This window comes from Coregonus clupeaformis, chromosome 27, assembly GCF_020615455.1.
Source record: "Coregonus clupeaformis isolate EN_2021a chromosome 27, ASM2061545v1, whole genome shotgun sequence".
NCBI classification, from domain to species: Eukaryota; Metazoa; Chordata; class Actinopteri; order Salmoniformes; family Salmonidae; genus Coregonus; species Coregonus clupeaformis.
This window is the reverse complement of record NC_059218.1, coordinates 28,701,351-28,720,453: the sequence shown is the minus strand read 5'-3', so window position 1 is coordinate 28,720,453 and position 19,103 is coordinate 28,701,351. Positions and strand designations below refer to the sequence as shown.

The window sequence follows — 19,103 nt, the reverse complement described above, 5'->3', positions numbered from 1 at the left end:
GATGCAGTGGAAACATGTTCTCTGGAGTGATTAATCACGCTTCACCATCTGGCAGTCCGATGGACAAATCTGGGTTTGGTGGATGCCAGGAGAACGCTACCTGGCCCAATGTATAGTGCCAACTGTAAAGTTTGGTGGAGGAATAATGGTCTGGGGCTGTTTTTCATGGTTCGGGCTAGGCCAGTGAAGGGAAATCTTAACGCTACAGCATACAATGACATTCTAGAATATTCTGTGCTTCCAACTTTGTGGCTACAGTTTGGGAAAGGCCCTTTCCTGTTTCAGCATGACAATGCCCCCGTGCACAAAGCGAGGTCCATACAGAAATGGTTTGTCGAGATCGGTGTGGAAGAACTTGACTGGCCTGCACAGAGCCCTGACCTCATCCCCATCGAACACCTTTGGGATGAATTGGAACACCAACTGCGAGCCAGGCCTAATCGCCCAACATCAGTGCCTGACCTCACTAATGCTTGTGGCTTAATGGAAGCAAGTCCCCGCAGCAATGTTCCGACATCTAGTGGAAAGCCATCCCAGAAGAGTGGAGGCTGTTATAGCAGCAAAGGGGGGACCAACTCCATATTCATGCCCATGATTTTGGAATGAGATGTTCAACAAGCAGGTGTCCACATACTTTTGGTCATGAAAATCACTTGGTGGATGAGGCAAGGAGCTCCCTCCACTCTATTGCTTTATTTCTCTGTCCTTCACTTTGCCTCGCTCCTTTCTCTATCTCTTTCTTCATCATAACTGTATCTCCCTCTCCCTTTCTCTACTTCTCTCCATCTCTTTGTCACATTCTGTGTCTATAGGTCTATTTCCCTTTCATTCTCCCTCGCTCTCATTCTCCCATCTTTCCCTGTGTGTGTGTTGTATTATCTGTTTGCGAGGAACAAATAGCTAGCAGACTGAATTCCCCTTAGGACTGCTAACACTCCCATCGCTACAGAGATTACAGCCAGGCAGACAGGGTTCCATTACCTGAGCTGAGGAGTCACCATGGGGACCACCATCAGGCCCCCCATCACACAGGCCCCCCAGGCTGAGACGGTCTGTTACTGTTGGGTCCAACCCAGGGTCACCCCAGGACCCCTGCTGATGGATTACTGGAAGTGGCTCAGGTCTTACAGCAGGACAGTTCAACGTCATACAACAGTTGAAGTATTATAACTAATCTCACTGTATTTTTATGTACCTTTCTTTAAGCGTCTGTGAATGCATTTAATAGGAAAGGTTTGCACACCAGTATTAGGTTAACCTATTTTAATCTATCCTGCATGTTTTTATTTCAGTCTGTGCGCTCTTTATCCTCCTTCACTCTTCCCTCCCAATTAATTGTGTTTATAAGGAAGGAAAAGGATTTGCTAAAACGAGTCTCAGTCTTAGCCGCTAGTCATTTCCTGTTGTCTTACCTTGATGGCAAGGTCACAGTGTTCGCTGGCGGTGGTCAGCTGCTCTATGTGGCGGTCCACCTCGGCCACAGACAGGCTGCATGTGCTCTTCTTCCTCCCACACAGCACGCTCTCCAGCCCCGTCAGAACCCGCTGCAGCTCCAAGTTCAGGTCACTGCAGTTGTCTACAGGGAGAAAGCACAGATCCGGGTCAGATAGACTGGTCTAGGATTGGATTAATGTTTAAAAGCCTAATGTAAATGTCAGGCAAACTGAGTTCAGACCACTGCAGTAGACTACAGGGAAGAAGTCCAGGGCCAGGGTCAAACGGATGTGGAATCAGATAAATGAATGCTAGTATGCCTGATGCAGAGCAAAATATAATAGGACTAGAGCCAGATACACTGATCTAGGAACAAATAATCTAACCTCCATGTGGCTAGAACAACACAGCTACTGTAGTCTGCATGAGCAAGGTGACCTTGGAGCATAGTGTTGATGTTTTGTGTGCTAGGGCCATACTAATAACCAGCCATGTGCTAAATGCTAATGGTTTAACTGAGCGCCCGAGGGTGACTGAATGCTGCAGGCTAGTAACACACTCATTAAACCGCATCACACACACATTTGCTGATTAGAGAGAACACAACACACACCACATGACTATTTGAGAGAAAGACAACGATACAAGCAGGACCATTCTTTTTTATTTAATAATATGACAATATTGTCATTCAGTACATGTATCCACAGCGAACTACAGTTAACACCTGTAGGAATCAAACCCACAACCCTGGGTTGCAAGGCAAGCACCAAGCTCCAACCAACTGAGGCATGTAGGGCTTTCACCCGACTTTATTACAGCAAAGACTAAAAACAGTCGCATGCATTCGTGAATGCAATTGCCGACATGGAACGATTTGTTTATTGTTTACGCTAATTAGTCAAGGGTCGCTTTGTTATTTTATTTTAAAACTAAAATGCTTGATTGCATTTCAAATCATGAATGACTCGTGATGACGAACGAAAAAATGATTGATTGATACAGTAGTCTATAGAAGTATTGAAATATAGGCCTAAGTAAGTTACGGTATTAAAACTAAACAGGATGCGCTCTTAGGCCTACAGCTCGATGGTGATTATACAAGGCTGCTATACTAAGCTTACTAATGATAATGACATTACTTATTATAATGATACAATTAATAATAATAACAATAAGGAGATCAAGAAAAAGGACCATTTGGAACAGTGTAAACACTAAATTAATTATAAGCAATACCAGAGCAGCTGTTCTAACGAAAAAAAAGTGTAAAGCCTTTATTAAAGCATAGCATAGATTAAAAACAGCCACATTTGTGAAATTGTTTATACGACATGTGGTTGAGGCTTGGTGCTCACGGAATCAATAGGTTATTAAACAAACACTCAAACAGGCAACACAAGCAGGATCTGTCTTATTTCTGTACATACAGTGCATTCGGAAAGTATTCAGACCCTTTGAATGTTTCTACATTTTGTTACGTTACAGCATTATTCTAAAATTGATTAAATAGTTTTTTTCCCCCTCATCATTCTACACACATTACCCCATAATGTTTTGCAAGTGTATTAAAAATTTAAACAGAAATACCTTATTTCCATAAGTACTCAGACCCTTCGCTATGAGACTCGAAATTGAGCTCAGGTGCATCCTGTTTCCATTGATCATCCTTGAGATGTTTCTACAACTTGGAGTCCACCTGTGGTACATTCAATTGATTGGACATGATTTGGAAAGGCACACCTGTCTAAATAAGTTCCCACAGTTGACAGTGCATGTCAGAGAAAAAAAACCAAGCCATGAGGTTGAAGGAATTGTCCGTAGAGCTCCTGAATGCCAAGCGTCACGCCTGGAGGAAACCTGGCACCATCCCTACGGTGAAGCATGGTGGTGGCAGCATCATGCTGTGGGGATGTTTTTCAGCGGCAGGGACTGGGAGACTATTCAGGATAGAGGCAAAGATGAACGGAGCAAAATACAGAGAGATCCTTGATGAAAATCTGCTCCAGAGCGCTCAGGACCTCAGACTGGGGTGAAGGTTCACCTTCCAACAGGACAATGACCCTAAGCACACAGCAAAGACAACGAAGGAGTGGCTTCGGGACAAGTCTCTGAATGTCCTTGAGTGGCCCAGCCAGAGCCCGGACATGAACCCGATCGAACATCTCTGGAGAGAACTGAAAATAGCTGTGCAGCGACGCTCCCCATCTAACCTGACAGAGCTTGACAAGATCTGCAGAGAAGAAATGGGAGAAACTCCCCAAATACAGGTGTGCCAAGCTTGTAGCGTCATACCCAAGATGACTGATTACTTATGTAAATGTAATATTTCCGTAGTTAAAAAAAGAAATGTGCGAAAATGAATAAAAATCAGATTTTGCTTTGTCATTAAGGGGTATTGTGTGTTGATTGATAAAATAAAATAAAAATTAAATCAATTTTAGAATAAGGCTGTAATGTAACAAACTGTGGAAAAAGTCAAGGGGTCTGAATACTTTCCGAATGCACTGTACAAATTCAGTAGCACAAGTCTTAGAGTGATGGACATTGCCATCCCCACTGCCTCCACAATGGATCAGTCCACTCAGACAGATGTCTTGCACGCCATGATTTTTTAAAATGTATTTTTTGCTACTGCTCGACTAAAGAAATCTCGGTCGACCAACAGCCTATCGACCAGTCGACTAAATGGGGACAGCACTAAAAGGCATGTACCAATTTTAAAGCTTCCGTTCCCTATTCACTGTGTCAACTTCTTTATCTCAAGCGATACAACTTAATATCTCAAGAGGGATTCAAATTGGCTCATCAGAAACGAATTTAAATCTGCATATAAATAAAAGCCCTGCAAAGCATCCAATACCGCCATGCCGATGGTGAGCACCTGCTGCCATACTGCATCCAAAATAATAAATTATGATTATCGTCCCAGACCTAGACAAACATAGCCTGGGTACATTGTGTGCAATATGAAAATGTGGAGAGCGACAGACGTATTTCCCAATGTGCCCCCTTTTCCTACCGCTGGAGGGGGCTAAGTATTTGCAGGTTTTGCCAACAATGCAAAAGTAATTAGTGCTGTACGAACGAACGTGATGATTAACAAAACTTGTATTCCTGTTTCCTAAACGATTTCCTGACTGGTGAAATCCTTTGTGTGTGTGAGGGGATAAGATTGCCCCGGCTACAGCTAGAGACAAATGACTGAAACATGTTTTTCTTCTCTCTCTCTGCTCAACGTTGAGGATAATGAAGAAGAGAAACCGATAAAGCTCTTTACCATTGACAAGTGATTGCTGGGTGCTCTCAGCACCATTGATAGAGGGGAGTATAAATAGCGTCTCGAAGGAAGGAACTGCTGCACGGACTCTGCTGAATACATTTTCCATTGTGGGAGTGTGCATGCAAGCACGAGCACAAACACACACACACACACACACACACACATAACTGCTCCTCATTCTATCTCCGCTAGAAGCCGATAATTGTGTATTGGGTGCCATCAACCCTATAGCAGTTGGTTGGCAACAGGCCATCCATCAAGGGAGGACATGCACAGATACTGTAGGTAACAGAGTCTATGGGCACAGATAGGTAACATAGGATGGGAGAGATGATTTAAATGAACCACTGATCAAAGCAGTTATTAGTGAAACAGAAAAGCGAAGATTAGAGTGAGAGCATGAACACATTCATTCTACTGATGGTGTAGAGCCAACTCCGGCTTGGTGGTGAATGTGTCCACTAAACCATAGAATGAGGGTATTCAGAGCAAGTCAAAATCATTTATAGGAGTTGTACGTGGGTTTACAGTCAAGCACTACAGGCACATTGTGTCCTTTCTTACCCATGTCGGCGGTCACCAGGGTGGAGTGGTTTTCAGGCAGTGAGACGGATGCCCCGTCCTGGTCCAGGCTGTGTCCGTCCTCGTTGACCTCGAGCTGGCTGTGGCTGAGCTCCGAACGCAGCTCCGAAAACTCATCCTCCTCCCTGAGGGGCAGAGGGTCACTGAGTTGTCTGAGTTAGGTCAAACTGATATGACACTAACCTTGACAGATCTGTTTGTGCTTCGATAACGCTGTAATTTCCTGGCATGATGGCAAACAGAGGAGTCAGCTAAAGCATAAAAGTGATTTGGCAACCAGGCGGGTGTGACAATTCCCTGCAAAGTTTTGTTTTACTTCAATGTCGTTTTCATGACCACACACACTGCCATTACCAGATTATAGTGTATAGAATCGATCAGTGGGAACGAGAGATCAGTTTGTTTTATAGGGCATCAGCTATTGATCTATAAATAGTAGAAACAGTAACCGTGTAGATGTACCATCATGTCAATCTTAAGCCTTGAGTATAGTTAACATGGTTAATATCTGGAAAAACGACCTGAGAAAACCTACAGCAGGGTTCTTCAATTCCGGTCCTGGAGGGCCGAAACACCTCTGTTTTTCATCCTCTCCTTCTAATCAGGGGCTAATTCAGACCTGGGACACCAGGTGAGTGCAATTAACTACTACGTAGAAATAAAAAACGGAAGTGTTTCGGCCCTCCAGGACCGGAATTGAAGAACCCTGACCTACAGTATAATAGGCCCTTTGATCCAAGCCCTCTGAGATCCAGCCTATATACTGTAAGCTTAGCATCAGTTAACCTGTAAAACGGCAAAATACAGCCATTTCATGTGATTAGCTATGCCTTATTAAACATGGAAATCTATGCCATTCATATAAGGCTGTGGCGAGCATTTGTCCTTTTCAAATATGCACACTTTCCACATGAATACGCAAGCTGATTAACCCTATACAGCACGTATACGCGTACGTGTGTGTGTATATTCGTGCTTCAGATGAGAACCCTCCGCAATTAAGCAATAGTGACGTCCCAGTCTGAACTTCTCAGGCATTAGTATTTAAATATATGCACAAGCATGAAGATCATGTATAGTTTTAATGAGGGAAAAGCTCTCGTTGTGACCAACCTGCAGGAGAAATGTCAGATCTAAGCAGTGCAGTGTTTACACGTCTGTGAGACTGATCACATCGGATTATCTATTAGATGAAGCACGAACACCCCACACCTATGTTGATACCACTTGTCATCCCTTGCGATGACAGCTAGATAAATTCAATCGAAGAAAATGTCTAGATCCAAATGAAAGCAGCATACATTTCTACATTTTGAATGAATGTTGATTCTTGTGCCTGCGTCTCGGATTCTGTATATTGTCTGCCACACATGCCTGGAGTTCCATTGGGAAAATGGATTCTATCCAAACTCTATCCATTAGGTCTATGTATGTGATACAGAAATAAACACTATTGGTGAAAGTAGTATTGCACTAAACAACCTCACTGCTGCTACCAAACATTGATATGTCACATCTTGCCAGTAGCTCTGAATTATAGGGTCGTTTGATTGCATTTAATTGGTTTGACACAATCTTGATTGCACGTCTGTGAAATAAATAGCCGGGCAGTAAATTCACATCACAGAGTTCTCACAAGGTTGGCAAATAGAAAGTACTGACTCACACTGTTATATGCTGTTCTGACAACATGACGCAATATATACTGAATTGGCATGGCACCGTTTATGCAAACATAAACACACACAAATAATCAGAGAATGAAATAAAACAGATTTGGAGAATTCCCCTTTTCCAAAATGCATAATACTTTATAACGAACCTAATTAAACAACCAGGGTAACACTTAATTTGGATAGTCAATCTGTAGATGCTCTACAGACTATCAGTAACATTACAACTAACTATCCATTAACCCTTACACTAACCTTAACCTTTACCCTTACCCTAACCCTTATTCTAAACCTAACCTTAGCAAGCAGTTGCTTATCAACAGATAGTAAGACCATCTGTAAAGCATCTACAGATGGACAATCCGGACTATCCAAATAAAGTGTGACCAAAACCAGTACACATTTTGGAAATTGAGGAATTTTGGGGGGCTGCCATGCTTGAGTTCATTCTAATCAGTTGCTTGGTTAATGGTCCTGCTTAGCACTCAAACCGATGCCTATTTTTTCAGAGGAGTTTTTTCCCCCGGTACACATCAGTGTGTTAAGCACCGGTGGAGAGGGCTGGAGAGGGCACTTAAGCTAGGAAAACAAACACTTACAAGGCTGAAGGATGGGACTAATAACAACAACTAATAACAACAAGATAACTAGTGTAAGACATACTGTGTCCATAATAAGGATATAGGTTATATATTGTGAGGTTTTGTGAAAGAGCACAGTTCGAAATATATGGCATTTAGAAGCATACCAGATGGACATCATGAAAATGATCGGAAGTTCAGGAGTAAAAACAAACAAAATATAATTATTGACTGTGTCCATAAAAGGTATATAGTATGTATAAGCATGAAGTAGAGGCCTAAGCATTGTTGTTATATTGTTATATATATACATACATACATACATACATACATACATACATACATATACACACACACAGTTGAAGTCGGAAGTTTACATCTTAGCCAAATACATTTAAACTCAGGTTTTTCACAATTCTTGACATTTAATCCTAGTAAAAATTCCCTGTTTTAGGTCAGTTAGGATCACCACCTTATTTTAAGAATGTGAAATGTCAGAATAATAGTAGAGATAATTATTTCTTTCAGCTTTTATTTCTTTCATCACATTCCCAGTGGGTCAGAAGTTTACATACACTCAAATTAGTATTTGGTAGCATTACCTTTAAATTGTTTAACTTGGGTCAAATGTTTCAGGTAGCCTTCCACAAGCTTCCCGCAATAAGTTGGGTGAATTTTGGCCCATTCCTCCTGACAGAGCTGGTGTAACTGGGTCAGGTTTGTAGGCCTCCTTGCTCGCACACGCTTTTTTCAGTTCTGCCCACACATTTTCTATAGGATTGAGGTCAGGGCTTTGTGATGGCCACTCCAATAACTTTGTTGTCCTTAAGCCATTTTGCCACAACTTTGGAAGTATGCTTGGGGTCATTGTCCATTTGGAAGACCCATTTGCGACCAAGCTTTAACTTCCTGACTGATGTCTTGAGATGTTGCTTCAATATATCCACATCATTTTCCTTCCTCATGATGCCATCTATTTTGTGAAGTGCACCAGTCCCTCCTGCAGCAACCCACAGCATGATGCTGCCACCCCCGTGCTTCACGGTTGGGATGATGTTCTTCGGCTTGCAAGTCCCCCCTTTCTCCTCCAAACATAACGATGGTCATTATGGCCAAACAGTTCTATTTTTGTTTCATCAGACCAGAGGACATTTCTCCAAAAAGTATGATCTTTGTCCCCATGTGAAGTTGCAAACCATAGTCTGGCTTTTTTATGGCAATTTTGCAGCAGTGGCTTCTTCCTTGCTGAGCGGCCTTTCAGGTGATGTCGATATAGGACTCGTTTTACTGTGGATATAGATACTTTTGTACCGGTTTCCTCCAGCATCTTCACAAGTTCCTTTGCTGTTCTTCTGGGATTGATTTGCACTTTTCGCACTAAAGTACGTTCATCTCTAAGATACAGAACGCGTCTCCTTCCTGAGCGGTATGACAGGTGCATGGTCCCATGGTGTTTATACTTGCGTACTATTGTTTGTACAGATGAACGTGGTACCTTCAGGCGTTTGGAAATTGCTCCCAAGGATGAACCAGACTTGTGGAGGTCTACAATAATTTTTCTGAGGTCTTGGCTGATTTCTTTTGATTTTCTCATGATGTCAAGCAAAGAGACACTGAGTTTGAAGGTAGGCCTTGAAATACATCCACAGGTACACCTCCAATTGACTCAAATTATGTCATGTAGCCTATCAGAAGCTTCTAAAGCCATGACATCATTTTCTGGAATTTTCCAAGCTGTTTAAAGGCACAGTCAACTTAGTGTATGTAAACTTCTGACCCACTGGAATTGTGATACAGTTAATTATAAGTGAAATAATCTGTCTGTAAACAATTGTTGGAAAAATGACTTGTGTCATGCACAAAGTAGATGTCCTAATCGACTTGCCAAAACTATAGTTTGTTAACAAGAAATTTGTGGAGTGGTTGAAAAACAAGTTTTAATGACTCCAACCTAAGTGTATGTAAATAAATAAATATATATATATACACACATATATATAACGTGTGTGTGTGTACCACCCACCTAATGGTAGTGCCCTGTAGCAGGTCTATCTTCTTGTTGAGCTCAGCGATGATGCTGTGAAGCTCTGTGATCCTCTCCTCGTATCGTAGGGTGGTCCGCTCCTGAACATCCTCATGCTCCCGCATCAGATAGGACTGCTCACACTGACAAAACACACATTATAAATATGTTATGACTCAACTCAAGACCATGTTATCCCACTGAGCTAAAGCCTTAATATCTGAACAGCATCCTATTCTACTATTTGCGCATTTTTGAAAGGCGATTCTCTGTTGGGTTGCAAGGTTGGTTGTCTCTGGCACGCATGCGCACACACACACACACACACAACACACAAACAGCTAGCATTGTGTGTGAGGTCTAAGGGCTTTTCTGGGGATTGTCTACATGGAGCCCAGAGGTTGGGAGAGAGAGAAATGTATGAGCTTTCCCCTCAGCTATATTACAAGTGGAGGATGAGAAGAGGTGAGTGAGTGAGAGAGAGAGAGATCAGGCTTGAGCGTGTGTGTGTGTTATACTATGCTTCCTGGAGTGACCTTAGCAGATCGGTATGTTTTTCTGGCCTGTGTCGGAGGTTGAACATGAAACAAACAGAGGGGTCTGCCTAGTGCTTTACACAATGGAACATTAATCAATCACTAACATTACTACAAGCTATCCCCTACAACTACTATGGACTTACTCACAATAGTTTAGCGTTATGACAATAATTCCTGTGTTTATGAGTACAGAAATCACACTGCCAAATGAATGTGACAAATATCATAGAATTTCATGATGTTGATAGAAAAACCATAAACCTCTGTCATGCGGAACATTGAGTCGTATGGAATATAGCTGGGACGATAAATTGAAAACTATCGACACTGACCATACCGATCACTTATCGCAGGCATTTTTCTGACATTGTTCATTACAATAAGTAGCCTACAGCAGAGAAATGTGAAGGTTGAAATGAAATAAGTTTGCTAATATGGGTGATCGTTAATGGGACAATTGATGGCTACAACAATCAAACTAGTAGTAGTAGTTTAAAGGATCATTTTAAAGAACGGTGGTGCACAATAATTATCTTTCTATTTATCGTTATCACATCAACTCAGACAATTTGTTGCGATATGGATTTTTGTCCATATCTCCCAGCTCTAGTGTGGAATCTTTCTATCTGCGACCTTCTAAACGTTGCGCCCCATTGAATAGGTCTAAGCCCCAGGTTTCTGAGAGTAGGATTCAAAGGTCAATAGGTCAGAAGCTTGGGGAGTCAGGGGTGTACGTCAACATAAACAAAAACGTCTGTGTATAAAAGGTTGGGGGTTCAGGTGACGAGGTATGTGCCTCAGGCTGACACAGCCATCAAAGTCCCCACGTTGAGACAAAGCCCCAATGTGTGTGTGTGTGTGTGTGTGTGTTATCCTGGGTTGAGTCAGGAGACCTCCAGTCAAATGGCCAGCAGTGACAATTAAAATAGCTGAGCGGCTTTAGCTCCCTACCCCATGGAGAGCTGCAGGGACAAAGAGCAGCTTTCACTCAGCCATTATCAGGTCACACAGTGTGACTTGTGTCACCAACTGTCATAACACCCGTCCACTGATGCCCAGAGACACAACAGTCACTGATAGGAAGTGGCATGTGGTTTATGGCAGGGCCAAAACATATTTTCAAAGCAGTTTGGCTCTGACTTTCATAGGCAACAAACTTCTACAAGGGCCAAAGGCTTGGTCTGTCTGTCCTCAATCAGAAGTACATTTTGAGGTGAAAAGCCCATCAAAAGTCTGAAATTATTTTTGTGAGTGGGGAGTTCTGAAGAAATGGTTACCCCAATACAATGGTCAAATGAAAAATCATCCACTTCAGGAAAACAAGCTATTTTTGAGCCAAACATCCTGCTTATAATTCTAGGCACCACATCTCCGTGTCACGTTCATTCATAGACGGGTCAGACCAAGGCGCAGCGTGATATGCATACATGTTTATTATACCGAATAAACACAATGACAAAACAACAAACTAAACGAAACGTGAAGTCCAAGGTAGACCCAAACAACATACCTTACACGGAACAAGATCCCACAACTTACTAGTGCCAATAGGCTGCCTAAGTATGGTCCCCAATCAGAGACAACGAGCGACAGCTGCCTCTGATTGGGAACCACACCGGCCAACATAGATATAGACCTACTAGACTTTAAACATAGACCTACACCACATAGAACATACACACCCTGACTCAACAAATAAGAGTCCCCAGAGTCAGGGCGTGACACTCCGTTGCATAAACTTTTTTGATTGAAACCTGAGAGGGTTCAAATGTCAAGAGTGGGCACATTTTGATGACATCATACAACGGGTTTTACTTCATATACAGGCTCCATAGCAACTGCCGGTACTTTGTCTGAGTTAGGAGACCTCATTGACTTGTGTAGATACTAACTGACTTATAAGGATTCCAGTCATTACTCTCTATGCAGACACTAACAGAATGAGATGTGTAGATAGTTTGTATCATAGAAAAGACACTGGAAAGTGCAAAGGGGAGACAAATGTTTCAATTGTCTGCCAGTGCTGATATAGGCCTAGTGCTTTCTGTAGAATCTTGGTATGATGACATCACTGTCTAATCGATCAGTGGTCTTGTAGTCTCTCTACAATTACCAATGTCAGCCAAACTGGTTTCATTCTATTCACTCCTCTCCAAACACAATGGCATCCAGTGCAAGTACAGTTCAAGCTTCTTCTTTAACACATGACCTATCCCTCTTCATCTACCGCCAGCGGAACAGGTGGGAAACCAACAAACCAAATAGCTTCTAGCATCAATATTTAACACAAATTACAGTACTAGATTGCCTTTTGTTTACAACCATGGCCACTAGGGAAATACCCATAGTCGATGTAGGTGCCAGCAGAGGTATTCCACAGCTCTTTGACCCAGTGCTGTGTCTGTTTGTAGTGGTCCAGGGAGACACACGCGCACCCACACAGTGGTGGCCCAAGGAGACAGACTGAGTCTAACAGCCTGAGGGAGATGCTTCAGAAGGCCATGTCTGAATAAAAAGCTTCTTAATTTAAAGACAATTCCCCAGTCAGGCCGAGGCATTTATAGAACAGGTATTCACACAATCTGTCTCGCTATTACACTCATTCCATTAGACAAACACAAATGTTAGCACACCCATTCATTCTCTCCATAAGCAAGCATTCTCATCTCCTATCTCACACACACGCGCGCACACACACACACACACACACACACACACAAACTTCCTCCTAGGAGAGAGCCAGTGTCAATCACTGGGAATGGGAAAACTACAAAGCAGATCGAAGCTGAGCAGCTGGCATGGTTACTGAGGCTTCCTGGTTCCAGTGACATATGGGGTGTATTTCTTCATGCCAAATCCTCCCCAAATCAATTTCCTCTTTATTTAAAAAGCAAAGCTTCCATTCTCTCATCACTGTATGGGAGCAGGGATCCAGAGAGCCGGAATGAAATCCTCCTCCTCTAATAAACACGCAAGGTCACAACATTACACTGGAAACAATGTAAATGATACGATACTATGAGCAATGTTATGGGAAGTTGATACCCGACTTCTGAAAAGAAAGCTGTTCCTTTCGAGCGCATGCTAGATAGTAACGACCAAAAGATGATCTCTGTGATGATGTCATCAGCATTCTGCATCTCTTCTCAGAAGAGTAACTACTCTGATTGGAGCATATGGACTGGTAGTTTTCGGGGAGGAGGGGGGAGTGGAGATTTCCGGACACATTCCAATAAGTGAGCCATACAATTCAGTGCCTGTGTGCCGTGTCAGCTATTCCCAGATATTCTTCAAAAAACGTACATCAAAAGAATCTCACTTATGTGAAGCCAGTTCAATTCCATCCCAGCTTTTTACTGTAGTTCTTTAACAGCCATCAGAGCAGTTTAGGTTATTATTCAAATATAAAAATCCTACAAAAGGAACATTTGCATACCAGAGAGGTCTTAACCACAGGCGCAGAAAAGAGGAAGGGGAAAGAGGAACCATTTACACAGTGTTTCTCAAATGATGGGTCATGATCAGAGATCCATTGCAGCTGGCTTATGGACAGAAATATTATAAAATTTTGTAAGGCTTTAGATTGGGTGGTGGTGGTACCCACAGCATTACAGCAATGTTCTTCGCATGGGACTTTGAATGGTAAGCTTATGTGAAGGTAAAAGGTGAGTTTACAATACAAATGAAGAATATGAATCTATGTGAATATACTGTATGTACGTCTATGGTCCGGTAGAGTACCTGTGCTTTGGCCAGTCTCTTCTCCAGCAGCTCTCTTTCTCTCTCCGTCTCCACCAGCCGCTTGTTCAGCTCCACCACGTCCCCCTTACACGAGGCCAGGGCTGTCAGCTGGAGCTACAGAGAATGGGGAGAGGGTTAGAACCATAAACACACACATTCATGCATGGACCCATATATATATATACATACATACAGTGGGGGAAAAAAGTATTTAGTCAGCCACCAATTGTGCAAGTTCTCCCACTTAAAAAGATGAGAGAGGCGTGTAATTTTCATCATAGGTACACGTCAACTATGACAGACAAATTGAGAAAAGAAAATCCAGAAAATCACAGTGTAGGATTTTTTATGAATTTATTTGCAAATTATGGTGGAAAATAAGTATTTGGTCACCTACAAACAAGCAAGATTTCTGGCTCTCACAGACCTGTAACTTCTTCTTTAAGAGGCTCCTCTGTCCTCCACTCGTTACCTGTATTAATGGCACCTGTTTGAACTTGTTATCAGTATAAAAGACACCTGTCCACAACCTCAAACAGTCACACTCCAAACTCCACTATGGCCAAGACCAAAGAGCTGTCAAAGGACACCAGAAACACAATTGTAGACCTGCACCAGGCTGGGAAGACTGAATCTGCAATAGGTAAGCAGCTTGGTTTGAAGAAATCAACTGTGGGAGCAATTATTAGGAAATGGAAGACATGCAAGACCACTGATAATCTCCCTCGATCTGGGGCTCCACGCAAGATCTCACCCCGTGGGGTCAAAATGATCACAAGAACGGTGAGCAAAAATCCCAGAACCACACGGGGGGACCTAGTGAATGACCTGCAGAGAGCTGGGACCAAAGTAACAAAGCCTACCATCAGTAACACACTACGCCGCCAGGGACTCAAATCCTGCAGTGCAGACGTGTCCCCCTGCTTAAGCCAGTACATGTCCAGGCCCGTCTGAAGTTTGCTAGAGTGCATTTGGATGATCCAGAAGAGGATTGGGAGAATGTCATATGGTCAGATGAAACCAAAATATAACTTTTTGGTAAAAACTCAACTCATCGTGTTTGGAGGACAAAGAATGCTGAGTTGCATCCAAAGAACACCATACCTACTGTGAAGCATGGGGGTGGAAACTTCATGCTTTGGGGCTGTTTTTCTGCAAAGGGACCAGGACGACTGATCCGTGTAAAGGAAAGAATGAATGGGGCCATGTATCGTGAGATTTTGAGTGAAAACCTCCTTCCATCAGCAAGGGCATTGAAGATGAAACGTGGCTGGGTCTTTTAGCATGACAATGATCCCAAACACACCTCCCGGGCAACGAAGGAGTGGCTTCGTAAGAAGCATTTCAAGGTCCTGGAGTGGCCTAGCCAGTCTCCAGATCTCAACCCCATAGAAAATCTTTGGAGGGAGTTGAAAGTCCGTGTTGCCCAGCGACAGCCCCAAAACATCACTGCTCTAGAGGAGATCTGCATGGAGGAATGGGCCAAAATACCAGAAACAGTGTGTGAAAACCTTGTGAAGACTTACAGAAAACGTTTGACCTGTGTCATTGCCAACAAGGGGTATATAACAAAGTATTGAGAAACTTTTGTTATTGACCAAATACTTATTTTCCACCATAATTTGCAAATAAATTCATAAAAAATCCTACAATGTGATTTTCTGGAATTTTTTTTTCTCATTTTGTCTGTCATAGTTGACATGTACCTATGCTGAAAATTACAGGCCTCTCTCATCTTTTTAAGTGGGAGAACTTGCACAATTGGTGGCTGACTAAATACTTTTTTCCCCACTGTGTATATATATATATATATATATATATATATATATATATATATATATATATATACACATACATACATACATACATACACACACACATACATATACAGTTGAAGTCGGAAGTTTACATACACCTTAGCCAAATATATTTATACTAAGTTTTTCACAATTCCTGACATTTAATCCCAGTAAAAATTCCCTGTCTTAGGTCAGTTAGGATCACCACTTTATTTTAAGAATGTGAAATGTCAGAATAATAGTAGAGAGAATTATTTCTTTCAGCTTTTATTTCTTTCATCACATTCCCAGTGGGTCAGAAGTTTACATACACTCAAATTAGTTTTTGGTAGCATTGCCTTTAAATTGTTTAACTTGGGTCAAACGTTTTGGGAGCCTTCCACAAGCTTCCCACAATAAGTTGGGTGAATTTTGGCCCATTCCTCCTGACAGAGCTGGTGCAACGGAGTCAGGTTTGTAGGCCTCCTTGCTCGCACACGACTTTTCAGTTCTGCCCACAAATGTTCTATAGGAATGAGGTCAGGGCTTTGTGATGGCCACTCCAATACCTTGACTTGGTTGTCCTTAAGCCATTTTGCCACAACTTAGGAAGTATGCTTGGGGTCATTGTCCATTTGGAAGACTCATTTGCGACCAAGCTTTAACTTCCTGACTGATGTCTTGAGATGTTGCTTCCACATAATTTTCCTTCCTCATGAAAGCCATGACGTCATTTTCTGGAATTTTCAAACTGTTTAAAGTCACTTAGTCAACTTAGTTTATGTAAACTTCTGACCCACTGGAATTGTGATACAGTGAATTATAAGTTAAATAATCTGTCTGTAAACAACTGTTGGAAAAATGACTTGTGTCATGCACAAAGTAGATGTCCGAACCGACTTGCCAAAACGATAGTTTGTTAACAAGAAATGTGTGGAGTGGTTGAAAAATGAGTTTTAATGACTCCAACCTTAGTGTATGTAAACTTCCGACTTCAACTGTACTAGATTACAACAGATACAGAGAGTACAAAGAACACACACTCCTTGCTCTCATACACACAGTCCCGACCTCCACACTCTCCAGGGAAGGGTTTAAGCCCTGAAACAGAACAGAGAGAGCGCTAACACTTTAGCATTTGGAACATGCAGTCTTTCACTTGGGTGGGCCGAGGTGTCAAATCAAATCAAATTTTATTTGTCACATGCGCCGAATACAACAGGTGTAGACAGTGAAATGTACATGTAGGTAGTTAACGCACACACAAGCCCGTTCAGCTGTCTGAGGGCTCACACATTTCATACACACACACTCCTCTATTCAGTTAGCCTGCTCACAGTCATTCTTTAAGCTGTATGCATTTCTAATGCCAAAAATCGACTTAGGCCAACATTTTCCATGGAAAAATATGACCCAGCTTTTTAAATCGTAGATTAAGACTGACACAATAAACTAAAAAACTGCAGTCATGCTTTCTCATATCGAGGAGAAAGTCTCACACAAAATATATGCCCAGGGGCATTTGAAAACTCTTGATTTTGCAACTGCACTTGAAGAAACATTCAAAGTTCTTTAAAGTTTCTGTATTGATTGACCTTCATGTCATAAAATAATGATGGACTGTCGTTTCTCTTTGCTTGTTTGAGCTGTTCTTGCCATAATATGGACTTGTTCTTTTACCAAATAGGGCTTTCTTCCGGTGCAGCTCAGTTTTCACCTCATTTTGTGGGTAGTGTGCACATAGCCTGTCTTCTCTTGAGAGCCAGGTCTGCCTACGGTGACCTTTCTCAATAGCAAGGCTATGCTCACTGAGTCTGTACATAGTCAAAGTTTTCCTTAATTTTGTTCAGTCACAGTAGTCAGGTATTCTGCCACTTTTTTTCTTGTGACGAGTACTGAGGATACGAAGAGGCATGACGCAGAAATCAACAATGTAAAGGTTTACTTAACACTGAGCAAGAGAACAACAAGGAGCGAGTACACGACAAGACACTAACAATCACACACAACACAACACTGAACAGTCCAGGGCTATATAGGGGTGGTGATGAGATGATGAGGTGCAGGTGCGCTGGAGGTGATTAGGGTGTGTTGGGTTTCTTTTCCGGTGTTGCCGAGGTGGTGCGCTCAGACCGGTGGCTCAGTAGACCGGCGAATCAGAGCGCCGGAGGGGAGCATGATTTGGTTGGGTCTAATTGTGTTGCTGTCCTGGGGCTCTGTGTTTGTGAACAGAGCCCCAGCACCAGCTTGCTTAGGGGACTCTTCTCCAGGTTCATCTCTCTGTAGCTGATGGCTCTGTTATTGAAGGTTTGGGAATCGCTTCCTTTTAGGTGGTTGTAGAATTTAACGGCTCTTTTCTGGATTTTGATAATTAGCGGGTATCGGCCTAATTCTGCTCTGCATGCATTATTTGGTGTTTTATGTTGTACACAGAGGATATTTTTGCAGAATTCTGCATGCAGAGTCTCAATTTGATGTTTGTCCCATTTTGTGAATTTTTGGTTGGTGAGCGTACCCCAGACCTCACAATCATAAAGGACAATGGGTTCTATAACTGATTCAAGTATTTTTAGACAGATCCTAATTGGTACGTAAAATTTTATGTTCCTTTTGAATGACGTAGAAGGCCCTTCTTGCCTTCTCTCAGATCGTTCACAGCTTTGTAGCTTTCACGTGCCGTATAGTTTTTTGTGTGCCCTAAGGCAACGGTGTCTAGATGGAATTTGTATGTGGTCCTGGCAACTGGACATTTTTTGGGACACCATTATTTTTGTCTTACTGAGATTTACTGTCAGGACCGAGATCTGACAGAATCTGTGCAAAAGATCTAGGTGCTGCTGTAGGCCCTGCTTGGTTGGGGACAGAAGCACCAGATCATCAGCAAACAGTAGACATTTGACTTCAGATTATAGTAGGATGAGGCAGAGTGCTGCAGACTGTTCTAGTGCCCTAGCCAATTCGTTGATATATACAGTGCATTCGGAAAGTATTCAGACCCCTTGACTTTTCCACATTTTATGTTACAGCCTTATTGTAAAATGTATTAAATTATTTTTTCCCCCTCATCAATCTACACACAACACCCCATAATGACAAAGCGAAAACAGGTTTTTAGAAAATTTGGCAAATCTATTCAAAATAAAAAACAGAAATACCTTATTTAAATAAGTATTCAGACCCTTTGCTATGAGACTCGAAATTGAGCTCAGGTGCATCTGTTTCCATTGATCATCCTTGAGATGTTTCTACAACTTGATTGGAGTCCACCTGTGGTGAATTCAATTGTTTGGACATGATTTGGAAAGGCACACACCTATCTATATAAAGGTCCCAAAGCTGACAGTGTACACTACCAGTCAAACGTTTGGACACACCTACTCATTCAAGGGATTTTCTTTATTTTTACTATTTTTTACATTGTAGAATAATAGTGAAGACATCAACACTCTGAAATAACACATATGGAATC

General features: G+C 42.1%; 1 protein-coding gene across 3 annotated transcripts in view; it reads right to left on the bottom strand.

The window, feature by feature from the left end:
• The window catches only part of LOC121541709 (colorectal mutant cancer protein-like), a 121,892-nt gene that overhangs the window by 54,138 nt on the left and 48,651 nt on the right, over positions 1-19,103 (bottom strand). For all 3 annotated transcript variants that reach the window (XM_041850960.2, XM_045208115.1, XM_045208116.1), the window contains 4 exons: positions 13,857-13,970; positions 9,577-9,719; positions 5,282-5,424; positions 1,413-1,576 (listed from right to left, as the gene is read on the bottom strand). In XM_041850960.2, coding sequence (XP_041706894.2) covers positions 1,413-1,576; positions 5,282-5,424; positions 9,577-9,719; positions 13,857-13,970 — 564 coding nt within the window. The remainder of the gene's footprint in view (positions 1-1,412; positions 1,577-5,281; positions 5,425-9,576; positions 9,720-13,856; positions 13,971-19,103) is intronic.